Source organism: Accipiter gentilis, chromosome 8 (genome assembly GCF_929443795.1).
Source record: "Accipiter gentilis chromosome 8, bAccGen1.1, whole genome shotgun sequence".
In the NCBI taxonomy this organism is placed as follows: Eukaryota; Metazoa; Chordata; class Aves; order Accipitriformes; family Accipitridae; genus Astur; species Astur gentilis.
Window position 1 is genome coordinate 39,468,296 of NC_064887.1, and position 26,380 is coordinate 39,494,675.

General features: G+C 47.6%; 1 protein-coding gene across 2 annotated transcripts; it reads right to left on the reverse strand.

Annotated features, from left to right (window-relative positions):
- Positions 1-1,617: 1,617 nt before the first annotated feature.
- BTBD2 (BTB domain containing 2) lies at positions 1,618-25,263 on the reverse strand. Of its 2 annotated transcripts, none has more exons than XM_049808030.1 (9): positions 24,596-25,263; positions 18,179-18,298; positions 14,661-14,817; positions 10,790-10,895; positions 9,818-10,015; positions 6,730-6,922; positions 4,954-5,041; positions 3,769-3,915; positions 1,618-3,193 (listed from the first exon to the last, which is right to left on the reverse strand). In XM_049808030.1, the coding sequence occupies exons 1-9, from the start codon at positions 25,246-25,248 to the stop codon at positions 3,032-3,034; spliced, it is 1,824 nt and encodes a 607-aa protein (XP_049663987.1). In that variant the 5' UTR covers positions 25,249-25,263; the 3' UTR covers positions 1,618-3,031. The 2 variants fall into 2 exon arrangements, 1 of the variants encoding a protein (XP_049663987.1); XR_007506993.1 differs by having other exon boundaries at positions 3,061-3,193; positions 6,774-6,922.
- Positions 25,264-26,380: the final 1,117 nt, after the last annotated feature.

Below are 26,380 nucleotides of genomic sequence, written 5' to 3' on the forward strand. Positions count from 1 at the left end.
CCTTGGGACTCCCGAGAGTCCAGCTCATCCCACGCACCACAGAAGAGGAAGCCAAGGACCTCACACCCTTGGCTGAGGGGAGAAGGGCCAGGAGCAAGCTCGGGATAGATCCCCCCATCCGCCTTTCCTTTGACACACCGGCAGCCATCAGCTCTCTTCAAATCATGAAGAAACTTTTGTAAAGACAACCTGAATGTCTTTATTGATTTCCTATTTACAAATCACAAAGCTGGCCAAAAGCAGAGTGTGAACACTGAACGAGAGCATCAGATACATTCATCAATATAGCACTGGAGTCGAGACAGTCCCAGCTCTGCTCGGAAGGTGACGTGGTACAACAGAATGTCTCATACTTTTGGAAACAGGCATGTCCAACAATGATTTACATTCATCTATCTACAAAAGCCAGAATTGCAAACTGCATAAAAGCCATAAGAACAGAAGTTGCTCAGGTGTAGTTCAGAGTTTGACTCCTCTCCCTCCCCGACACGCTACCAGACCTACCTTGTGGGGTGATGGTGGGAAGGGTGGGTTTGGGAAGAGACTCTGCATAACAAAATAGTACTAAAACCAGATGCTTCCAGGGAAGAGCCAGGAAGGAGGCGCCTACCTCGGTTGAGCAAGCCCTGCCGTTGAGTCCTGCTCTTTCCACAGCCAAGCACGCAGCTTTGCTTCTTTCAAATTCCAATTATTTCCGCTGTTACCACCTATATACAGAAATGCCCCGAGGTGCCGCATCCACAGCAAACAGCCTACCCCAGGGAAGGCGCAGGCCCTGACACTGTTCTTGGGTGCCAGTAGTGAAGTTCCCACAACCTTTGAGAAAAGGGGCAGAGGCAGGAGGCGAGAGCGGGCACAACTACGGACATCCCAATGGGCTGCCTGCCTTGTGGGAAGAAGTGTGCCCAGCCTGTTCATCCATCTCACAACACTGTTTGCATTGCACAGAGTCAGGTTCAGTAATGAAGTCATGGACCCATTGGTTTTTTTCCTTTTTTTTTTTTTCTTTTTTTTTCTTTTTTTTTCTTATTTTTTTTTTAGTACTGGCCATATTAAAAACATCCTACCTTGAAGCAGGCTTACAATATACACATCTTACAACGTCTTCCTAGAGAACGTAACACACTATTGACATCTCTAATAGCTACTGGTTAGGAGGTGCAGGGCGTTCCTGACAGTATTACTGCTGCGCTGCTGATGAGGAGATACCCGGCCAGCCACGGACCGAGGGCAGAGCCCGACCGCAGGGAGCAAGAGGAGGAGATGTCATTTCCCCAGCGAGCGAGCAGGCACCGAGCCATCCGCACCAGCGAAGGACGACTAGGTTTCAACTTCTAGCAGCTAAGTATGGTGGCAACTGCTGCCCGGCGAGTTAGAACAGCTTCACGTGCCTGGAGCAGAGGGGGAGGTTTGCAAAGGGGAACCTCAGCTTTGAGGCAGCACCACCTTTGCCAGCAAGTCCCATGCAGACTTTGGAAGGCTCTGGCCACGCTGCCAAGCAGGGTTTTAATTACAGCTTCCTCTGCAGAGCAGGGGGAGGAAATAGTCTCGTAGTCTTCACCAGTGGGCAGCGGCCGTGAAGCTGGTCAGGCAACCACAAGCACAAGCCACCCACCTCCTCCCCGGCAGGACAGCGCCTTCACTGCCCAGCCACAGTCGGACCTGCTTATGGGGAAAAGCAATCGGCCCCGAACAGGTAAGAAGGGGGCGTCTTCATGATTACTGAGCCCAATGGCCCAAAGACAGGTGATATTTGTAAATACCGCATCTTCCTCCTGTGCCTGTCCAAACAGGCAGACTGTGCAAACATATACAGGCAAACAGAGAATCTTTGATGTTTTCCTAAACTGTTTCATAAATCCTCATCCATCTGCTGTGTTATTAGGTAACAGGCAGTTGCATATCAAGCCTCTCTTCCTATTTCGCATCAGGGCAGAAGGCTCTGAAGCGGCCCAGGGCTGGGTTAGCAATGCACAGAAACAAACAGAGAAAAATGCATTGAAACGTGCATGAAAACAGCAGCAATACACAGGAACGAGGGGCCAGGTGAGGCAAGTTCCCTTGCTTGCTTCAGCTGACAAACCCCAGCACTATCTGCAAAGGACTTGATTAGCACAGTAACACCTAGTAGAGGTACCCAGCTGCTGAACACTGCACAGGGGTTATCTGAGGAACACCCATCGTTTGAAACACACTACGGAGTTTGAAAGAAGCATCACCAGGCCCCAGCACAGCACACTGCACTCAGGGGAGGAAAAAGCCTGCCTGGCCAGAGTCACTGCCCCTTCCTGACTCCGCAGGGCCACGGGCTGTCTGCAGGGGAGGTCAGTTCGCTGTCACCAACTGCCCAAGGTAAAGGATTGTCACAAACTAGTGAGAATAGCATGAAAACGCCGCAGTCTCTCCAGAGGCGCTCTAGTTTTGAGGTCTCCCTCAAGACCGTGTAGTGCTGAAACAGCGAAGCCTCAGGGAAAAGGCCACTTTCTGTAACTTTTTGAAGGCGGCCACACGTGCCGTGGCTGGCGGGAAGGAAGGCGCCAGGCACAGGCTGGCCGAGCCCGGCCATCGCAGCGGCGCTGCCGGGCAGGCATGGCAAACCGTCTTGCCTCGACTGCTGAGCTAGAGCAGAAGAGGATGGGCCACACAGCCCTTGACCGCATCTTTTTGCAGGATTCTCTCCTCACAGCAAGTATAACCACAACCAGAGCCACTCATTTCCATGCTTCTGACTGGTGGAAAAGCATCTACATTCATTACAGTCAAAAAAACGCATGTTGTTAGATAGGATTAATCAGTAAAGTGAAAAATGACTAGCCACAGACAACCTACAATGATACTGGTATACCAGTTAGTCTGGTACGTGATAGCAGCAGAATCACTAGCACAAGGCAAAACATGAGCTTTGAAATGATTTTACTGAGACCTTTGGCTAGTGTGGCTCCAATAGGTGTGGTCAAACTCAGCCAGAAATTTAGTTTGGAAGGTCACGGGGAAGAGAACAGAAGAGTCCAGAGCCAGCTCCGCAGCTGCACTATGTGTAGAAGATGATCTCTGGGATTTGTCCATCCTCCACAGAAGTGCCGTTGTTATTCCCAGCCGCGTAACAGAACGTAAAGCAGGTTTTTGCTCCTGTTGTTGGTGATTCATGGATCACTTTGCGCAGTCCTTTGGTTCCATAGTGGGAATCTGGACCCTGTGATGGTCACAGAAGACAAGAATAGATCAAGACAGGGATCGCAGCCCCGCAGGACCCTGCTGCCCAGGCACATTCTGGGAGGTTTGGCCTCACAGCCTGGCCTGAAGCAATGAGCTCTGGAGATCTCAGCACCTCCCTTTTCTTTCTGGTTCTTGCACCTCTGGTATTTTGAGCAAAGTTCTTGTCTCTGTCAGAACTTAACACCACATTTACCCAGATCTCAACAGTTAAATATCAACTTTTTCACGCCACTGCAGGCAGGCTCTGGATTACATGCCTGCAGAACTGACAATTTATCTCTATATACTAAAAGAAAAATCCCATCACCTCATCACTAACGCAGCCTGTTAGTTACCATACACTTGCAAGACAAGTTAAAAAACAACTCAATGCTGGTGGTGCACGTGCTCATTGCACCACCAGGTGAAGGACTACAGAGCAGACCTTTGAAATTATACTACAGTCCTTGAAAAATGGAGAGCAGGAACCATGTTGCACTGAAGGGACTAAAGAAGCCTGCTTTCACCTGTTTTTATCTTGTGTCTTCTACCCATGCCGCCCCAGTACAGTACCTTTAGAGTAGCACATGCTGTATAGTTGACATTGGGTAAAATTTCAACAGGCTCCTTGAACATGACCCGGAACGTGTTTGATGATCCGTCACAGCTGAACCCCGTGTCATTCTGTCCCAGGACTGTGTTACTGTCTGTGTGGATGATCTGCAAGACACGTGTTAACTTTTAACCTGCACAGTTAGTTGAACGCTGCCCTGCACCAGCAGAGGTGTTATTGCCTGAACTGGACTGAATCTGAGGGACTCAACAGTTTGACCACCCCCAATACAACTGCACTATCCCATTAACTTATGTCCATCTTCAGTGCTGTGATCACACCAAACAGCTGTGGGCTTGGGTCCCAGACAGCCCAAGACAATCCCTCCTTACCCTAAAGCCTGGCAGAGGACTGCAGGCCAACGTTCTGCACTTAGATCTTCACTTGCCTTTCTCCTCCAAGAGCTCAGGGGCGCCAGAAGGAGACCCTGACAATTATGGAAGAAGTGCTGACAGACTGTGCTTGTCACTTCAGCTGTGCTGTGCTGGGGTAACTTTCCTGGGGATGGTTCTTCTCAAGTGATCCAGACTGGGGTTATGTACACACATCCAGAACAAGGCACACAAGATTTCCATAATCCACCCCACTCTTTGAACAAGATCATGACAGAGTTCAGGCAACCGAGTCTCCCTCAGTCCTACTCGTCATCTCAAACAGGACACTGATGATATGAGGCCGTGCATCAGCATTGCACAGGCCCAGCACAGACACAGCAATTGCCTTTTTCTCTTCCTTTGTTGAATCATGGCTGCTTCACTGCATTTGTACAGCTCGCAGCAAAAGACGATCAAAGTACTATTGCAGCACCCAACTGCTGCCAGGCAGAATTGGCCTGGCCTGCTCAGCGTGGGAAAACATGCACAGCTTCTTCTCAAACTGTGTCACAACTCTCCAAGACGTATTTTCAAAGGCTGCGAGTGGACTTCAGGAGATACTGCAGTGACGCATGCAACGGGAGGTTGCATAAAATCAAGAGCAATAATCCCTCTTATCCCCAGTGCCCCATCTGGCCCTCACCACATCTGCCAACCACACCATCTAGAAAACACAGTCCCTTCTAACTTAAGATTTTGTTACATATTCACTAAAATGTGCAAGTTAGTCCCTACAGCAGCAAATATTTTTAACGTAGTAAAGAGAATTACCTGTATATTTACTTGGTAATCCGTTGGCCCATGTATGGATCCGTATAATCCAAACCCAACTACAAATATCCTTTTGTTTACTGAGAACCTGCAGGAACAGATCAGGAAAGTCGGACCAACTTGCCACTCCTGTATTGTTTTAGTACAACGATAATACACAAATATCTTCACTCACTCTAATTTTTTACCTATGATTTAATCAAACATGCTACAGTTTTAAGTACAACTCTTACTAATAACTGAAATCCTTTACAGAAACCATAATTTGTAAGCTTACACCTTTGACTGTCCTAATGGGTTGGCAATAATTTTGTTTGCTCATGTAAAATACAAACCTGCACAATCCCATCACTGAACTTCAGAGCCCAGGCTCAGAAAGCGTTTCAAGGTTGCGGTGCAATGTCAGCATCCAAAAATGCCAGCCAGGCAAAGGCAGGGTAGCCTGCAGAGCATGGAATAGTGCCCACCCTCACAGCAGCAGCAGTCTTTCCAGCAAGGTAACAGCAAAGACCACTTAAAGTGTCATTAGGTATTTCATTGCTGAGTACTGGAGGAGAATTGTCGATGTGCTTCTGAGTATTTGCTAGATATGGCTGCACTCAAGATTTACCCAAGGAGTAGAAAATAAGATTCAGTAGCTCCTGAATGCAGAATCCCTCCCTGCTGCCTAAGGCAGCAAGGGGAAGCATATTCACCCCACTGCCGCACTACAGCTCCGCCTTCTCAGGTAGCAGAAAGTCTCAGTGCCTGCCAAAACTTCCAACATAATTTCTTCACCCATCCACCAACTCTTTCAGTCCTGCTTGTTTCAAGAACAAACATCTGCAGCAGGCTAGAAGCCACTGCTCTGCAACCAGCATAAAATATTCAGTGTTGAAACTGCACACAAGCCTTGCTGAAGACTGACCCTGATGCTGCCAGCAGCTGAACTTAAAGTCAAATACAAGCTCCAAAAAGTCTCTGAACATTAGATCTGAGAGCAGTAAGTGTTTGGAGCTAGCAGCTCTTCCAATTACAATCTCCTGTAAGGGAGTGAATGGATCAACAAAAAGGCTTAAAAATTTTAAAGAACTGTATTAATGCTAGTCCTCCTTCCACCCAAGAAAAAGATGAATTGGGAAATAACTACAGCTTTCTGATTACCTCCTGTCTTGCTCTGATCGCTTGGCCACACAAGGCTTGCAAACCACTATTTGCCACACCACACCACCACAACTGTCACCATAACTGGGCTTTGCTGTTTCTCTACAAGCTTAGGTCTGAACAAACTAGATATTAGCAGAAAAGCAGGCACAGCAAGCATTTTATTCTAATCCCTCCCTCAAACAGGTAAGATTAAGGGGCTTCAACAAGCCACATGTACACTTAGAATAAAGCAGGGAACCAACCTGATGGAGCACTGGTTAGTCAACATACCCAGGCACAGGAGGAAGCCATGAGCTGCCTGGTGACTCCAACTGCTACATGCCCATACAGCTGCAAGAAGCCACTTGAAAATGAGAGAAATAATCCCCCAAGAGGCCTGTGCTGGAAGGCCACATTTGCTGGAAACCTTTGCCAATACAGAAGCAAAGTGGCAGCCTGCAGCTGCACATGCAGGTTAATGCATCAGGCAATGCTTTTGCTCAGCAAAACACTTTCCCTTCAGGGTTCACACTAGGGTTTATATGGTGTAAGCCAGGGTCTAGCATGTAACCTTGCGGGTTTAGGTCTAGAGTAGGCTCAAAGCTCAGTAAACATGAATCTATCAGCAGCAGAATTAGCAGAGAAGCTGACCTTATCCTGTCACTAGTCCCACTGTACCCCCAGCGGCTCTCCACCTGCTGGAAACGGCTGATGCTGCATTCCTTCCCCCGCAGGCAGCAGCGTGGTCTGTCAATGAACTCCACCCGTGGCTTCGGGTTCACTGTGAAGTGGAGGAACAGGCTCACCACTTCCCGGTCCGTGAGGATTCCTGACTGGGCAGGCCCTGCAGAGGAGCACAAAAGCAGCGATGCCATCAGCCGTCAGAAACGAGAAGGGATCTTTCTGGGGTTTACATGGGGAGGCAAACTTGACTTGCAGCTAAGAGTGGGCCAAACCCACATCGCACGTGGGATCTTGCTGGTGCGTCAGGAAGTTAAATCCCAGACAGAAACGTGCTGCCTGCCTTTTATTTGCACGCCAATCATGGGCCGCAGAGCCTCTGTACAGAGCACGTACGTGAAACGGCGATTAAGCGTGCAGGTCTGCAGAGCCAAAATGCATTTAGCCAACAGGACTGGTTTAAAAACCTAAAACATGCAGCTAATCCTTCCCCCGCTCCCTCAGGAAATGGTAATACTGGTAAGAAACAGGGATTTTCACACATCTACACCAGTATTTTATAATATTACTGTTAAGACACCATGAAAGCCCAGGAGGGGGTAGTGGGAGGGAATGTCACCTGGTTACCATCAACTTAGAAAGTACAGGAGTATTTTTCAGTCAAGACAAAGGTGGTTAAGCTCATGCCCTGCTTTGACTTCCTCCTTCCCTCAGGCATTTAATCCCTGCTTTGGGTTTGTTTGGGGTTTTTTTAATACCTTTATTGTAGAACCCAGGGAAAAACACTAGTGATTTTTGCAAAAGTTCAAACACATTCTCACCCTTTCTCCAATAACTATGGATGTTTTTTTCCCAAAGTGATGCTAAACTCAAGCTTTGGAAACTACTTTGAATACTTTCAAAAGTGGAACCAGGTAAAAATTAGTCTTTTAGCCTAATAGTCAAAAGCTGCTCTGCACGTCTGTTTGCAAGAGGGTTTTAACAGAAACAAGACTACCACATACTGGAGAAACAGTAACGTTAATGTGGGAAGCAAATGCCTAGCTACTCGTTGGTCCAAAACGACTTGTTATTTGGTTAAATTCAACACGATACTACGTGGGCCAAGGCTGCAATAGGTAGAGGTGAAAGAATTTAAGGAAGTCGACTGTTAACAGATAAATGAGCTTACGGATACTTTGCTCAGCAAAAATTAGCCATCATTGATCATGCCTAAACTTATCCTGTGTTGCTGCAATTCAGTTTTCAAATGTTTCAAATTACTTGCTCTAAGGGAAGGGAGTGACACATTTGCCAGTTAAAATACCTTCATGCAAAACTCCATGTTTGATACCAGATTATACAATAAAGTGGTGAAACCACTGCTTGTAAAGATCCTTTTTTTTCTTCTTTTTTTTTTTTTTTTTGCTTTTGGGAGAGGGGGTGGAGGGGAATGGTTTCCCTCTCCTACCTCTGCTGTGATCACCAAAGAAATCAGAGTCACTCGGAAACTCAGAAAAAGGACAAAGCTGAAGCAATTCCAAGGTCATCCCTTGTTTAAGGAACAGCTGACCAAGGCACCCTCTCAGATTTGGGGTTTCTTTTGTTCATCTTTTAGGTTAAAGCAGACGGAGAAAACTTGAAGAGCTTCTCTCAAAGCAAGAAGACTAACCAAAGATCCAAGTCAAACAGGCAGTTGTGACAGTATGGGAGAGGACATTGACATTCCCAGCTCAAAGGCTTCAACCCAAATATGCCAAATTAACACACTCCTCCCAGTGAGGCAGAATGATGCAAGATCTGAAGGAAGGGTTGCAAGAAGCACTATCTACAGAAAAATGTAAAGCTTGGTATACACAAACTACTCTGATGGCTGTAACGCTATCCAGAAGGAGGATGCTCTCTCCCATCAAGCCAGATCATAAGCCTGTGATCTGCTGCAAAGCTGCTGTTTGGCATAATGCACACCAAGGAATGGAGCGTGCTGTGTTTTCACCCAGTGCCAACACAAAGGAAGGTTACCCAGTTCAGTTGAACAGACCCCTGCCTCCCTGACCAAGCTGTTTCTGAAGAGATTCACATGCCTAAGACTACATCACAGCTGTGACAGGCAAAATACAAAGTGAGAACCAAGTTTTAAGCACAGATTTACTTCTTACTAATATCCCTCTTCATCTTGAAATATGTACATTAACTGTTAATAAGCTGACAACATCTCTGCCTCGAGAAGTGATTTGCAAAGGAAGTGTTGTCAGTGACCCCTTTTGCTTCTTTGTACACATAACTGCAGCCTAAAACAAGTTTCAATTTTGAAAATGGCTCCACAGTGTCTTTTAGCATGAAAACTATTTAAGCTGATTGCCAGTTTTCAGTCCCTGGAGAATAACCAGAGTATGAAGTCAAAGACCACAGGCAATGAAAACAAAACAAAACATATCTTTAGCCAAAACTGCTAAATGATTTAGACATCTTTGTAGATCAAGATCTGAATGTAAACTTGAAAAATGCTTTGACACACAGACTAAACAATGCCAACCCTGCACCTCAAAGAACATTTTAAAAGCTTTTTCTTTTATGGGGCTCTGCTCTGAATGGCATCCGCAAGACACAGCCAGCACCACCACTGGATTACAGGCAGCAGCAAATACAGGATGGGGAGAAACATCCTCATTTCTCTTTGGGAGCAGGCTACAATCAACACCAATTATTAGCAACTCCATTAGCTTTGTGTAGTTTAAAGCTTGGAATAGTTAGAAAGGAAAGCATGTGAACCCCTGTTTGGATTGTTGCTCTCAGCTGAATGAGAAAGTAACCATCTAAACATACTATGAGTACAGTCGGCTATTATGCGACTTGCTCCTACCTGATGGAGCACCACAGTCCTTAAAACAAGAGTGAATGATCATGGATGAAAATAGCATTTACAGAGTAGATTTTGTAGATCAGTGGGAATGGGGGATAATCTCAAATTTAAATTACTACAGGATACACAGAGGAAAATCCATTTTCATGTACTTGATCCTTTGCAGTTCAGAGAAAGCAAAGACCAGGGTTGCCAGAAATGCCTTTGTTCAGTTACCTGCTGCAAACTCCTCAATAGTCATCAATGGGAAGCGGATAAGAGAAAGCGCTTTGCCCAGTACTTTCCGCTTGTTCTCTGGAATCACCTGAAGTTGCTGCCGTTGACACTCAGCCTCCGACCAGCGAACCACTGCATTAAACAAACGAACCTCCCGGATCCCCAGGGTATCCCTCTCCAGCACCGCAACCAGGGTGTCTGCAAGGCAGGACAGATAGTGACAACTTTAGGCACTAACCCAAATCACCCCATTTTACCTAGCCAGAAGTACCCTACGTACAGCCAAGGTAAGTAAAAGAGAAGCAATTGAAAAAACAGCATCTCCCAAAAGTGCTGCCTACAGCCTCCGAGGAAGACATCTGCATATTCCATAAACAAGGAACTCACTGCAGCAGCAAACAGTGCCCATTTAATTGGCATGTTAATGGAAGTGCAGCAGAATGAATTGCAACTTACTTTACATGAAAGCCAGAAAGTTACCCGTGCCTTACCTCCACAGTCCATCTCATTAGAAGAAGCTTAAAGTCTGAATTTTAGTGTTTATTAACTGAGCCCAGCAAGTTTTGAAACTGCATACGATAATTAAAATAGCCAGGTCTTGCTTCCAAAAACGCAACACCTTTTTAACTCCAAAACTTGACAAAGACTCAGGAGACAATGCCAACTCCACAAAAGAAGGCAAGTTACACCCACCCAAAACCTGCCAACATCAACAGTGGAAACGAGCTTTATACCATGCCCAGAAAACTCAAGTTGCACCAAAGTAAGCAGATTCCAGGATATTTCTGCAAGCAAGCATGCTTTTTTTCCAAATGCCTTGTCTCTAGCCACTTAATGCCAGAGACTGTCCATTCAACACAGTGCTCCAGAACAGCAAAGCCACAAAAAAGAATTGCCAAGTATTAATCTGTAATAACTTCAGAGGCTAGCTTGTTATGAAAGCATGTAGAGGGAGGAGGGAAAAAAGCTTACCGAGATCAATGTCTGTAAACCCCTCCGCGTTGATGGCATCCGATGTGTTCTTGTCTATGTTCTCTAGGCAAAGGCTGGCCAGCTGAGGCTCATCAAAAAGTCTTGCCTAGTAATGAAGAAGCAATCGTTAACACAAAAGGTATTTTAAAGTTTACACTAAGTAAGAACCCCCCCCTTCTCTCCCAGAGTCCATCTTCATTAGCAATACTATGCCTGACTGCATCATGAATTCACTGGGCTGCAGCAGTCTTTCACAAGCAGTTAAGCATGACGAGGCAAACACTAGAAAAATCTGCATTTGGCATCAGTTCTGTTCTGGCTGTGCATGTCTTCAGGCACGTCTTTGTTTTAACATCACATCAGTTAACGCAGCTATAGTGCTTTCTAGTGCCATACTGACCATGTCAGCTGAGCATGGGTAATTTTTACTACATCATTTTTATATTTAGAAGAAAGCTTTGCCCAATGACCCCAGGCCTGCTCACTCTAGGAATATGCAGAGACAGCTTATTCTGTAAGAACATAGTCACACTGATCTCATGTATTAGCAAAAACGCCTTAGCAGGCACACTGCTTGCGTCCCCAGGAGACGTGCAAAACCCTGTGGGTACACAGCCTGCTTAGTGCATTTGCATGTTTTGCACAGAAACAGCTACTCTAAACTAGTTACCTTAAAGAATTCCCCCCCAAATAGGTTACTATTCCAAACAAAGCTTGCACAGAGCTTGGAGAGTTGTTCAGAATCTCTCTGCCCAACTTAAGTGCAGTCTCATAACAATTTCACCACCACTTCAGGTCCTCCTGGACCACCAAGCCAACCCTGTGCCCAGCATAAGCAGAAATGAGGTGTGAACACACAAAAACCACTAAGACAACCTCTCATTTCCAATGCTTTGGTTTGGCTATTTAGGAAGGAACTGCCTTAACATCACACCTAACATTAGCACAAGACTACACTGGGACTTGAACTCTCTGCCACAGGTTAAGGTTTAAAAATTGTGTTTGGGCTGGGAATTCAGTCACTCATGGAGGCTAGCACTATCGAGCATCTTCTGCTTCACCCTTGCTCATGGGCTGTAGAGCTCAGCAAGACCAACCTTTGATGCTGAGACCTCAAGTGCAGAGAGCTGAAACAACTCTCCATTTTCTCAGGTACTAGGGAAGCTTCAGCAGTCATCACTCCTGGGGCTGGAGGATTGCCAGTGCCTTATACTCTTGGCAACCAAGAACTGTGACTGACTCAGACTTTACTACTGTAGTGGCTCTCTTTTGACACGTGAAGGACTTACGTTACACTTGCAGAGCTCTCCCCCACAGCGGCTTTAGGCAAGCTATTATTTCCTTGTTGATCAAAGTGACATTTGCATGTACGTCTGGCAAGAAAGAGGATCAGGGTTCACTATGAGGCACAATCAATTAGGAGAGCTATTTGCCACCGACATTTCTGCCAGAGATTAGCAGCTGCTTGAAACGCTGTCAGTGACATAGTTGCTGGACCAGCAGGATTTAGCAATGATACATGGAAAGGAGGTTTGGGGCTCCACAATCTTAAGCCCACAAACTTAAGCCTGTTGGGAAATGTTTTGTACAAGATGCCTCTCAGGTCTGTGACTGTAGAAATTGTCAATTTGTGGCAGTAAGAGCAGAAAACAGAGGCCGATTTTCACACTGAAGGACCAGAACCAAGAGCATTTTGAGAACAGATGCATTAAGTGAGGTGCCTCGTAAAGCCAGTCACTGAGATACAGACATGTTTCTCAAAGAACACCAGCCTCAAACGTTTTAGAGACGTAATATACTGCAATAGTGAATATAAACTAGATACAAATCACCACAATGGTTAAGCCACAAACAAAAGGAACCAGGAAAGCCTGTCTCCATCTGGCATTTCAGCTGCCCCAGTGCAGTTGACAGAGTGCCAGGCAGTATCTTGCTTTTGATATCTGAAAAATTAGGACACCTTCCTCTTTGCCAAAGAAGGACCTTTGTGGCTTGAAAGGAAGTCACCATGAACCTAAATGCTACCTTGCCAAAGCTGTGAAGTTGGGTTGCAGAGACTTAGCATGCAGCAAAAATCCCTGCATAAAGAATACCACCAAAAAGCTGACACCTCTAATCCTCATGAGGTGATGGCTAGCATAAGATGCCTCTTCAAAACTGCAGCCTACAGGAAAGATCTCTCCTCAGCTCTTGGATAACACCTTCTGATCTTTCAGACTGCAGGCTGCTGAGCTCAAAGAATGGGTGAGCTGCAGCCAAAGAGTTACAATTGTCCTACCACGCATCAGATGGGAGCACAGATTTGGCTACTGTCATCCAAGCAAGAATCCTTAAGTCCTGAACCTTCCCCAGGGAAGTGCAGTGTGGTTCCCCCCCCATGTCTCAGAGGCTGCCTCACCTGTTTATGGCATGGGGAATAGGGCCAAGTTAAAAAGACGATGTATGAAGAGGGACAGGGTATTTTGCAGCAACACCTGAATCCTAGCAGTGAAGGGTGTCTACAACAGCAATGTAACATAGAACTACTTTAAATATTTGGATCAGGTTCTCAAACTCAAAATCCCAGCTTCATCACAGCACACAAGCAAAGAGCTCAGCAGCGACTGCTTCAGGCCAACACTGCTTCAATTTCTGCAAAAACTATTGGTGTAGACACTGCCACCAATGTGCTAACTACAGAGCCTGAAAAATGCTTGTACTCCTGACAAGGAGGAAAAAAGCCAGCAGACAAATATGCTGGGCAAGACAGGACAAGTCCCCAGAACGAGACCACCTTAGTGCATTGGTTCCCAAGACAGGGCAGCTATGAAACCTCCTCTGCAAGGTTTGTTTAACATCAGAAATCATGGCAGCTTTCCTGAGCCGGCTGATCGGAAATACTCCTCCAGAGCTAGTCAAAAGTATGCCCATTCCCTAAGGGAAAGAAACTTGCACACAATGAGTATTCGTGTCTTGTTCCTACACCACCCAGAACAGGGTGTGCCTGGCAATGCTATAGGCACTGGAACACACAGGTGACAGCACTGTGGAAGTCACCGATATGTCATCAGCTGTCAGCAGAGAGGGTGGCAGGGACCAGAAAGAAAAGATGGGGCTAGGAAATTGAAAGGATAGTGATGCTAATTTAATCAACCCGCATGCAAAGTCTGATCTTGTCCGAAATAAGCAGAAGTTGTAAACATTGCCTTCTAGTTTGCTGCTTAGAAGAGTCAAATGGAAGATGGAGGAGTCCAGCCCTCGTAGATCGGATCAGAGGGCCACGAGGATGTGCAACCAGCCTCACAAAGAGTCAAGAAACACAGCTGCACTGAAACTCCAGGTCTGTGTGCCTTCAGTACAGTGTGAGGATGAGCTCGAACAGGCTGAGGAAGAGATCACTTCGTTCCTCTCCTATGAAAATAAACCTAAGCACTCATTGAAAAGCTGCATTTTCTTTCACCCCCATTTCAGGGAAACTATTGCAAAAAAGCCCTTCAAAGAGTATCTGGCCAGCTGAATGCAGCAAGCTTTGCACAGAGAGAGCTTATTATACCAGTCCTGAATCTTAACACGTGAAAATCCTCTCATTTCACTTTTCTTCTTGGCAGATGAAATTTTTCCACCCTGTTAATTTCTTCCCCAGCTCACACTCTGGAAGCAATTGCCTGCCACACGGAAACAGAAAGCAGATCTGAAATGGCAGCAACGTTTGCTGTATTTTATTGTTTTGTAAGAACCTGCTCATCAGCACTAGACTCCTGTAAGGAAGAATTCAAAATGACACAGAACTGCTCATTTTGGATGATCAACTCCGTAACACTCAGAAAACTTCTGTTTTCCTATTGTGATGGAGCTTGCTCAAGGGACTTAATGCAAATGATTGCAAACTCACCTGTGTTAACAGCATGAATGCATTGTCTGCTCGGAGGTTTTTTTTAAGAAACTCCACACAATGAGCTTCAAGGGCTGGAACTGCATATTTCTTAGCTGTGTAAAGTGTTGTCATAACAGTCTCTGGTCCAATCTGAACTTCGTCTGAATAAAGAAATCTGAAAACATGCAAACAAACATTGCTCTGGTGAAGCCAATAAGATAACAGGGTAAAACCCCTTGCAATTCATAAAAAACATGTTTGTGCTTCTGCCCATCATCCTGACCCCATTTCCTATACTTGAGAGATGGAAGCGTTTTCACATCCTTTCCACTGACTCTGGTCGGTGGAAAAAAAAAAAAAAAAACAAACCAAAACCACACATTCTTTACAGTATAACTTTTAATGAATGAAATAGCTGGGATATCTGCCGAAGCACCTCAAACTGCCTCACATCTCACAACCACTGAGCTGTTTTGCCTGCCACTTACATTAGGCTAAAACAGTCTCTGGACAAGCGTACCCCTTAAAGTTAATATTTTTGGCTGTTGAGTTGGACTAAACAAGGACAAAAATTCAATCCTGCCTGCCTACTTCAGAAGAGAAGCTCCATTTTACATACTAATTCAAATGTGACCAGAAGCACTCAAACATATACATCCACTGCAGATAAGGTGTTTTAGCCATACCCCACTTTCCCCTCATCTCTTCACTTTATATACTGAACTGTTTCATTTCATTATACAGATGTTAAAGTACAGCATGCAATACAACTTCAGCATAAAGCAAGAGTTAATTGCAATGAAAAACAAGGACTGCCACACTGCTACCAAAGCATCAGCCTTCACTGTTAGGCCAAAACAAGGAAGTACATTCATACCGCATGGAAAAACAAAGGTCTTCATAGGAAGCCTGACTGAGCCCCCTCATACCCAAGCATGCTGATTAGAGACAACAGGAACTGACAGGCTGAGTTCAGTAAAACCAGTTACACACTTGATGTTAGTCCTAATCCCATGCAGAGTTTTTGTTTACTGTTTTTCCTTTAACTGGTTGAGCATTTGCCAATCAGGACCTGAAAGGCCTGAAGCACAGAGGCGTAATATTAAGTGTGTTAACTGTGCTTGGCATTCCTATTCCACAGGATATTCTGGAAACTCCAGCAATTTCTTCTGCATTTCTCACATGGGGGCACAGCAACATCTCACGTTGCCGCTGTTCCTGGAGGCTTCATGCAGCAGCAGGGCTCTTCTAGGGGGATGCCAGGCAGCATCCCTGTCTGGAGGGACTTGCCGTAGAGCAGCAGTGGAGCTCCCGGTCCTCTAGCTAGAGAGGGCCAGGATGCAATTCAGGGAAGCATAAACAGGGGGATTCAGAGGAAGGGAAGCACTCTCATTGCTGTTGAAAGCAGGCTTTTGTGCTGTTCTAGAGCATCTGTTAATAACAGCATCGAGCCACAGGCTCATGAATGTATTTTGCACACATCCCTTTGCCAGTCCTATTTTCATTAAGTAATCCTTTTTATTACAAGATTAAAAGAACACAGTTGCTCTAAAAACAACTAGTTCTATTTACTGCAATGACTGTGTTAGTATTTATTTTTACAGTAGTCCAAACAGTGTGCGCTAAAAGGGATAACAAGAGAGGCTCAAACTGTGAAAAAGTATAGTATCAATTTAAAAGAAGATTTAGATTATAACCCCAGACAATTGAAAATGTTCTTTGGGTTACCATGAAAGTAATAATAAAACAAATTATCTCTTGCACAATTACAGCAGACCTATTAAAGGCCACTAGACCACAAACACAGTCACTATCTAGTGTCCAGAAGGGACCTTATGCTGAACATTCAGGATGGGCGCTTTGTCCCTTGATAAGCACCTGATCCTACAGCATTAGGTCATGGCTTGGACCAAGTCCAGAGACATATGTAAGGATCAGCTGCCATTTCAGATCAGTGTTCGGAGGGACTGGTTTTACTCTAGGAAGGTTCACACCACGTACTTGGAAAGCTTCCTACTGGAACACAGCACCCAAATTTCCTTTGGCACATTTAAGCTCTAAGCATTTTAAAGGTGACAGCTCGATTCTAGACTTAAGCATCTAAAATATGACTGGACCACGTGCACAGCTACTGCAGCGTAACTGCAGGCTTCAGAGGCACTGTGATAACCCACACACAATTTCTCCTGTACAAAATATAAACATTTCTGTTGAAATCCACCTAAACTCATCACTTTAGTCTTTTCAGATGATGGTTTTCTTCCAACACCGTATTGTTTATACAAGTGCTGAAATCTCAGCACTGGCAGGGAAACAACATGCCTTTGCCTCTAATTCACTTGATATTTTAGCCTCGCTAAGTTTTAAAGATAGATACTAACTCTGCACTCCAGAGACATCTACCTGGCTGATAGAGAGTCATATGCCATTTAGAGGGATTCCCCATGTGCTGGTGTCTGCTTCAAAATGAGCCACAGGGGAGGGGGCTAGGGGCTCCCTATTATTTCTGGCCTTTCATTCTAGTGAAGATCAGTTTTAAAATCTTCTAAGACAGCACAGTCATGACCGAAGCACTTTTTGAAGGTAAAGCAAAAAGTATGCCAAAGCTATATATAGTCATTGTTCCCAATAGGAAGCAAGCAGGGAACATGTCAAGAGCACAGGACTGGAAACCCCTGGAAGTAGGTTACAGAAATCCTATAGAAATGGGACAATGACTTTTCGGCATACATTCAGGACTGCTGCTAGATGTTATACAGCACCAGCCGAGCTTAAAGAAATCAGTGAATAGGATGTTACAGCCTCTTCCCTCCTCCTTCCCCCAGCATATGTAGACTTACAATGCAGGCTGTAAACGTAAATTCAAAACCATCTCTCCGAAAGAATAAAACACGCACAAGGAGATACCGTACAGAATGGCTGACATTAATTTCATATCCTTGCTTACCTGTTATAACTTGCTCACTTGCCCATAACCTAAATGAGCTCCAAGTACTTGTAACTTACAGAGCTTCAGGAGGATTATTTTTCCCCACTTCTTTCAAATAGCATTTGGATGAAACCAAACCAATTCATGAACAAGAATTTATGAGACAATGTCTGAACAGGTGAGTATCAACTTAACTACAAGGGCCAGCACATGCACTTATTCCAATTGCTAACCAGAACACCTCCCTATTGCTGCATTTGCATGGTGTAACCATATATAACTACATATTTACAAAATTATAAACTATCCAGTTTAGTTTTGCCCACACTGCAGATCAGCAGCAGGAGGGCATATTCATTTAACTATTGCTAAACCAAACCTGGAGCAAGTCAGATATGTTTGTGCAGTAGCTACAATAGACTTTTACCCAGGAAAAGAGGGATTTAACACCAGCATTTAAACGCCCTTGAACAGATCAAGAGAGGCATTTTATTTAGAAACTTAACAATCTCCACTCTACAGAATAGTTCACTGCTTTCATTAAAAATACCCTTCTCTACAATAAATCTGTTCATTCCAGTTATACTGTACATTAGAAGAAGCTTACTTCAGCAGAGCTAGGAAGGCAGCAGGCTCCACATCAGGCAGCTCAATCTCTGTAGAAGTTGTGGCCATTCCACCATTAAACATCGCATCGAAGACTGCGCTGCCCACAGCCAGCACAAACCTAACATTAAAAAACAAACAAGCAAAAAAAACTTACGTTAAATCATATTCACTTTCCAAAAAAATCCCAGGCTAGTTGCTATTCCCCAAGGCAACCCCCAGGGAAAGCAAATCGTTCCTAGCGTTAAAGCAAAAATGTTTTGCAACAGAAGGGAGTGTCAGGCTTTCCGTCAGTTTACTGCAAAAACAACAAAGCTGCAAGCAACTTCATTTTGAGCCCTGTCCCAGTATACAACACAGTGATGGTTCCCTTCAAAGGCAAGATTTTGGGCATCATGGAACAGAATATGTGCAGCCACTTTGCAAAGTCCTCGTAAGAGCCTAGTGACCATTCACTAGGTTGAGAAGCTAAGAAAAAACGAAGTCAAGGAATTGAAGTTCTTCCAGTGAACAGAAGCCTTGGTGCAATTCCCCACAGTCACGCACTGAAAACACTTAACGGAAAACTTGTCGCTACGCACTACCCATCCTCCTCCCTTCTCACCATACGCCAGGAACTCATCCTTGGTGACAGCAGAGGAAGCTCTCAAAACATGCAAATTGCACCGGCAGCTGTGGACACCAGCACCTCCTGCAGCACCCGGCACCAGGGAGCTGCCTTCCCTGGGCACGCTGCCGTCTCCTTCCATGCAAAACCTGCTTCGGGCTTAGTCTAGAAGGCAGAAAAAAACCTCACTCAAAGCAAACTGTCACCGTTAGGTGCACACAAACCCTTTTTGCGCTGCTGTGAGTTTACATGATAATTAACAGCGAGAGGCATGTTATGAGCCCTAACGAAATAAGCAAGAATTCCCACAAACCAGGTTTGAGACCAAAAATAATATTCCAGCACTCCCATGTAAACAAGATGATTTCCCTCTCTGATAAACACCAACTCCTATTTTAGGAGGAGGCATAGACCTGGGCTGCTGAGAGGCCTGTGTATATGTAAGCTGCCATACCTGCTTTATGCCTTAGAAAAGCCATTTTGAGAACTTTCATGTTTGAAAATGCAGATACGAGTTTTTCCCAGGAAAGCAATCTTGCTCCTGGTGTCTGCAATCAAGCAGCTCCCTGAAGTTAAATAAAGCACAGGCCAAGAAGGTCACAGCTCAGCAGCATGGGGAAGCAGAGGAGACCAGGCTGCACAAGCTGGAAAGTTCAGGGGCTTTTGCTGCAGCAGAGTTTGACGCACGCTTCAAGAACTGCAAGCAGAAAACCGTACAGGACAGAAGGCACAAGACAGAAACCTCCAGTACTTGGACCTCAAGGAAAGCCCACCACTAAAGGGGAATTTCAGTTAGATTTTTCTGCAGTAGGAAGTTACACAGAAGCCTTTTTCTTTTCCTTTTAAACAAAATTTTTCATTTTCTCGCTTTTCACTCCCCTCCCATCCAGAGGAGGCCTTCCATGGATACAATAGAGTGAAGCGCCATGGACATGCCAGGCTTGTTTGCTGTGACGGACTGTTTGGCTGACAAGCCGGGTTGTATTGTTCCTGATCAGTTAAGAGAGCTAGGGACAAACCACAGTGGTTACAAAAAAAGTACACACATGCATATTTCTATCAAACAATTCTGAAGAAAAATGTCAAGAACAAATAAAAATCCATGTTCACAATACTGGAATTGCCAAAGGAAGCAAAAATCCTTGTTCCTACAAAAAGCAGTGATGGTGGCAAGACAATCGCAGGCATTATTTGCTACTAGAAATTAACATATATTAATTGCACTCCGAAAATTTTCATTCTCACAGCCAGCACAGTATACATCCTTAATGAGTGGACAGCTTTCAGAAGCTATTTGAAAAGGGCATTCATTTAAAAAAAATCTCTCAAATTTCTGCTTCCATTTCACTCAGGGACAAGTCAGTCTAATTTTTTGAAACTGCTGAACCCTAAAGGGATCCCAGTAGGTGCCAGAGAGATACACAGGACTCCAAATTTTAAGTTCCCTTAAAACATCAAGGGAACACAATTAACATAAGAAAATCCCTCTCTCTTCATGGTGTCTTCTTACTCTTGCTAAAATGAACATTTAAAGCTATTCTAAAGACACTCCAAAAAAAGCAGGGATGTGCACTGTTTCTCCTACACAATCCAATAGTTTTCCCCAACTGCACAGGTCTGCAGAAGGAAGAGATTGGGTTTGTTTCAGATGGGAGAAACACAACTATTAATCCAAACTGGCAGAGTAATAGGGCATACTTTCTTTTCCCCTCCTATTTTACAAAGCACTGTAGCAATCAGCACACAGCAAGCCTCTCTCCTAACCCCAAGGAGCGCTGCCTGATGCAAACATGCAACTCTAAAAATGAAAATGCAGGTACCGTAAGCCCAGCGTAGTAACGCACCTTTGTCAGAGGAATAATTCAAACAGAGGGTTATTTTTAAACAATGGAGCAGTGGCCAAAACAAAGTGAACTACTGAAAGGATGCAGAGAAATGACCAAAAGCAGAGCAAAAGAACTAAGAAAGCAACACTTGATTTCTCGTCATTCCCTCTGCACAGTGTTAAGAATCAAAGTAAACTGACTATCAGCAGTAAGAGTCACAGGAACTTCCATGCGGTTAATAATTTGATTTGTCTTCACGAGGATCCAAAGTTGACTCTGAAGGCTTCTGAAGGCCTGCAAGAAAGTGTCTTTCATTCCACTGCTTATGGCTTCCTACCCACCAATTTTCACTGCTTCCTTGTTCACCTCAGCATCTTCACCTGTCACCTAGTTTAATTTGTATACCCAACAGTCCTGCTCCCTTTCTAGACACTGCGGTAACACCAATAATAAAATAAACCACTTGAGAACCACGACTACCCCACTGCTGCATACCACCTCCCTCCTCCATCCGCTCCACTGCAGAGCAACCTTAAAATATCTATTCCAGAAGAGCTGGCACAAGAACAGAGCAACACATGACATGCTGGAGCTCGGTGAAACCATAGGTGACAAGAAGCTAATGAACAATGATTGTTTGCTGGCTGCATCCTTCCAGCGCAAGGACTAGAGACACCAGATGAAATGAGCAGGAGGCAGGTTCAAAAACCCCCAGGAGAAGCTCTTCACACGCAACCCCAGGAGCTGAGCAGTGGGACATCTTGGCACACAACACTGCAGGTACTGCAAGTTAATATGCATCCAAGAAAAGACAGGACGAGGTCAGAAAAGAGACACTTGGAAACAGCAGCCAAAAACCTACTCAGACTGTCCCCAAGCTGCAGATCTCCCAGGCTGGAGTATATATACACAGGGGTGCATCACCACACACTTGCCCTGTTCCCTTTTGGGCCATGTTTTTTGGCCAATTAACAAGCTTAATTATCACACCCATGCAGATCCTGGCTGATGAGGTTTAGATTTTTCTAATCTCACTAATGTTGTGCTCGATGAAGCAGATCTGGAAAAAGACAAAACAAACTGTTCCCTCTTACTTCTGGGCCTAATCGACGCATTGACCTTGGCCACGTTAGCATCATGAAGCTTCAAGGCAGCCTGCTCGGTCCAGCCTCGACATCAAAAAAAAGTAAGGCCATTCCATCTTCATGGCTGATTCAGCAGCAAGAGGGAACGAGCTCAAGGCACAGAGATCAAGCTTGCTCCAGGGCAGCCAAGCAACTTCTGCAGGGTCTGGAGCCTCCTGAAGGTGGCAAACGTCTGATCTTCTCAGGGCTGCAGATGCTTCGCAGGACAGATGCTTGGAGAAATGAACCTTCAGTCAAACCCAGCACAGCTACTTATGCCCTTTACCTACAAACACAGCTTTCACAAACAAAAATCAACATTTGCTCTTAGTTGCCATGCGAGATATCTATTGTCTGCTTCTATGGCTTTATACGAACAGCTGAACTTGCCAGACTCTCTCAGAAACGCACCTGAACCTGCAGCTACATCACACTCAGAAACCTCCTCCCTACACCACCACCACCACGCATGGACATCACCTGCGATCGCTCGGCATATATGCTGTTTAACTACTTCAACCTACAAATATGCCACCTCTGCTCTGCTCCTTCCTGGAGGAGCCCAACCAGGGAGCAGCTGCACTATCACCTCCAGCTCCTGCAGGACTGTGACTCTCAGATTATTTGTGCTAACTGGTTGGCTGCCAAAGCTGGCGATTTCTAATGCACCGTGCAGCATTATCAAAGATGACAAGTAAGATATTGCAGACCACTCCTCCAGGCACTACTAGCTGCTGTCCAAGAACCCTATTTAGGATATGCTCCTACCGCAGCCACACTTTATACCTGGCCTTGTCTGAAAATTAACACAATAAAACCAGACTGTAGAAATACTTACCTGTTATCAGTGCACTATTTTAGACACCTAGCATCAAAGTACGAACATCTGCCCTTGGTTGCTGAAGCAATACAGTGCCTCTCAAATTAAATTCTTGGTTGCTTTGCGACTCAATTCCAGCGCAAAGTATCTTCTGCCATCAGGCTGCTGTGGGAGAACTGAGCACAGAAGGGGTCTGGGTGGTTTTATTTTAAGCTCTCTGCTTCTGAAATAACCACGGTACTTCATGAATCATCAGGATATCCCAACTGTAATATCATACAGGCAAGTTTTACTAAAATCTATATAATCCATAAGTGGGATGTCACGGCATGACACACTCTATTCTATCTTTACCACCCAGAGCACCAGATGGATTTCAGAGCAATTAAGCAGCATTTCACTTTGGGGCTATTTTCTTTTTTTCAAAGCTTCATTTATTTTCCATTTATTTCTGGGCTGAACATTGCCCCTACCCACCTAGCAAGCCTAGTTCTCAGAACAGAAGCAAGCTTACTCAAATACTAATTAAGCTTCAAATTATAAAAGAGCAGAACTGCCACCCTAAATGCTCAAACCAGCCTAGAACAAGCGTGTTTTGTTCGGGAAGCAAGAGAAAAAGGGAAACCTGAAGGGGAAACTTCCAGGAGTGCGAGCACTTACAAGAAAAGCAATAGTTCAAAATAGTTTGGAGTGAGGCTCCCTTTGCCAAGCACCACTTCTAAGTACACCAATAAGCCTTCCCCCACCCCCAATTAAAGCAGGTCCCACCTTCGAGCGAAAGGCTCTTATGTTTGCTGTTGGTACAGCCGAGCAGCCCAGGAGGCACTTCCCAGAGCAGTAGGGTGCAAGTGGCACGCATCAAATCACCGGAGCTGCCCCAAGCAGCAGCCAAATGTCAATCAGCCACATGGTTTTTTTGCATTATCCAGGTGGAGGCAATTCCCAGCTTCTAGCCAGCGAGCAGCTCAGAGCTGCAAACTCTTAAATGGCAGCTCGGCCTTAAACGTTAACCTTGACTGGTTACCTCATGCCCAGATGTCATTCTTGATACAACTCTTCCAGAATCATGGGGTTTGTTTTATAGCAGTGGATTACTCCCAAAATATAGGGCTTCAGAAAAAATTCGAATAAAGGTTATTTTTAAAACAAAATGTTGCGGCAGAAATCTGGTTTCTCAAATCATCGCTCTTTCTTTTCCATCCCCAAAGCTCTCACCGATCCCTGAATCTGTCGGCAGAGATCAAGCACTCTTGGAGACTACTCCTCCTCTCCCCCACGGCCCACAAAAACAAGGATTGCTTCCAAATGAGATCCAGGGATTTGGGGTTTTTCCCCACCGCGCTTGCCCCGATCGCACCTACCCTCCAGGGAAAACACTCTTAGCTGAAAGCTAGACCCTGTCACCCAGGCTGGTAACCGCAAGAAAAAACACAACATAGATCCGAGGGTTGGGAGAGATTTGGGGTGACAGCGACTGACCACGCTGAGGAGTAGAGTCGCCTCCTGACACGTCAAAGACCGAACCGGGGGGGACCCACGCTCCGGACCCCGGTGCTGCCCGGCTCCCTCCGTCCCACAGGGGTGTCGGGAGGCCAAAGAGGAGGTGGGCCTCGCTGAGGCCGGCGCATCCCTCTGGGCTTGGCCGCTCCCGATGGCAGATAAAACGCGGGGTGAAGTTACCCGACACCCCCCCGCCACCCTTTCTCCTTTCATGAGGGAAGCACAGAAGCCCAAACCCTGCACCCACCCACCCCCCCGCAGAGGGTGCGGGAAGGGGGGGGAGGGGGGGCAGACACCCCACGGAAGACCCTCACCCACGGCCTGCCCCGAGGCCCGGGACCCCCGACCACCTCTCAGGGACCCCAGCGAGGCCTACGGGCAAACCCCCCCACCACCACCACCACCTCCTCCACGGCCTGGCCAGGCCGCCACAGGGCCCGGGGCACCCCCACAGCCCGCGTATCCCCCGCAGCCCACCTCGGTCGCCCGGGTCCCCACGCGTGGGGCACCCCTCACCCTTTTTCCTCCCCGCGCGGCCCACCTGTGCGCCGGGATGCGCTGCGAGCCGCGGCCCTTCCCCACCAGGAAGTGCACGTCGCTGAGCACCTCGTTGTTGAAGAGGAAGGCGAAACGCTCCTGCACCGTCGGCTTCGTCGCCTGCCAGTTATAGACCGGCTCCCGCTGCAGCGCCCCGCCGGGGCCGCCCGCCCCCCCGCCGGCCCCCGCCGCCCCCGCAGCCGCCGCCGCCGCCGCCGCAGCAGCCGCCGCCGCCGCCGCCGGGCCCCCCGCGCCGCCGCCGCCGCCGCTCGCCGCCGGGTTGGCAGCGCCGCACTGGTTATAGGTGAGGCCGGGAGGCGACGGGGGGGCGCCGTTGGTGCAGGCGGCGGCGGCGGCGGCACCGTTGCCCGGCGGCGGCGGTGGCGGCTGCGGGCAGGAGGAGGAGAGGCCCCCGGGGCCCCCGCCGCTCCCACCGGCCGCCATCTTGTGCGGCGGAGGCGCAGGAGCGGGCGGCGCGGGGCGGCGCTGCAGCAGCACCAGCACCAGGAGCGGCGGGCGGGACACGGCGGCGGGCGGGAGGGGGGCGGCGATGGCGGCGGCGGCGGCGGCGGCAGGGCGGGAGGCGCCGCCGCGGCGGCGGCGGCTGCTGCCGATGGTGCTGGTGCTGATGCAGAGAGCCGGGCAGCAACGGCGCATGGGGCACGGCGCGGCGCCGCCGCCGGCCGGGCTGGGGGGGGGGCGGAGGGGGGTGGAGGGGGAGCGGCGGAGGTGGCGGCGGCGGGGCGGGGAGAGGGCGTGGGGCGGCGGGGAGGGAGCGGGCGGGCGGGGCCGGGCCGAGCCGAGCCGGGCAGGCCCGGGGTGCGGAGCGATCCCTGAGGGGGATGAGGGGGCGGGCGATCCCTGGGGGGGTCGATGAGGGGACCATGCCTGAGGGGCAGTTCTGGGGGGTGAGAGGACCGTCCCTGAGGGGCAGTTTGGGGGATGAGGGGGCGATCCCGAAGGGGGGGCGATCCCTGAGGGGCAGTTTGAGGGATGAGGGGGCGATCCCGAAGGGGGGCAATCCCTGAGGGGCAGTTTGAGGGATGAGGGGGCGATCCCGAAGGGGGGCAATTCCTGAGGGGCAGTTCTGGGGGGTGAGAGGGCCGTCCCTGAGGGGCAGTTTGGGGGATGAGGGGGTGATCCCGAAGGGGGGCAATCCCTGAGGGGCAGTTTGAGGGATGAGGGGGCGATCCCGAAGGGGGGGCAATCCCTGAGGGGCAGTTTGAGGGATGAGGGGGCGATCCCGAAGGGGGGCAATCCCTGAGGGGCAGTTTGAGGGATGAGGGGGCGATCCCAAAGGGAGGCAATCCCTGAGGGGCAGTTTTGGGGGGATAAGGGGGCAATCCCCTGAGGAGCTGTGCGGGGGGCGAGGGGAGCAATCCCTGAAGGGGCAGTTTTAGGGGTTAAGGGGGCCATCCCATGAGCGGGTGTCATTCTGGGGAGGATGAGGGGTGGGGGGGCTCAGAGAGCAATTCGTGGAGGGATAAGGAATGGGTGGGGGGGCAATTCATGGAGGGGAGGTTGGGAGTTATGGGGCTGAAGGGGGCTGGTGCTGGGGGGTGAGGAGCAAGGAGGTTTAGGCCATGGAGAGGGGCAGTTGGGGGGGGTGAAGGTGGGGCAGCCCTGGTGGGGGAGGCAGGGGGGTTGTGAAGGGAGCAGGGGTCGCTCCCTTCCCACTCTCACAAACCAGCCTTTCCTCTAAAGCAGAGACCCAAGCCTCTGCCGTCCCTGAGACACCCTGCTTTGTGCCCAGCAATTCCTCAGAATAATTAGCTCGGAGTTATGGACC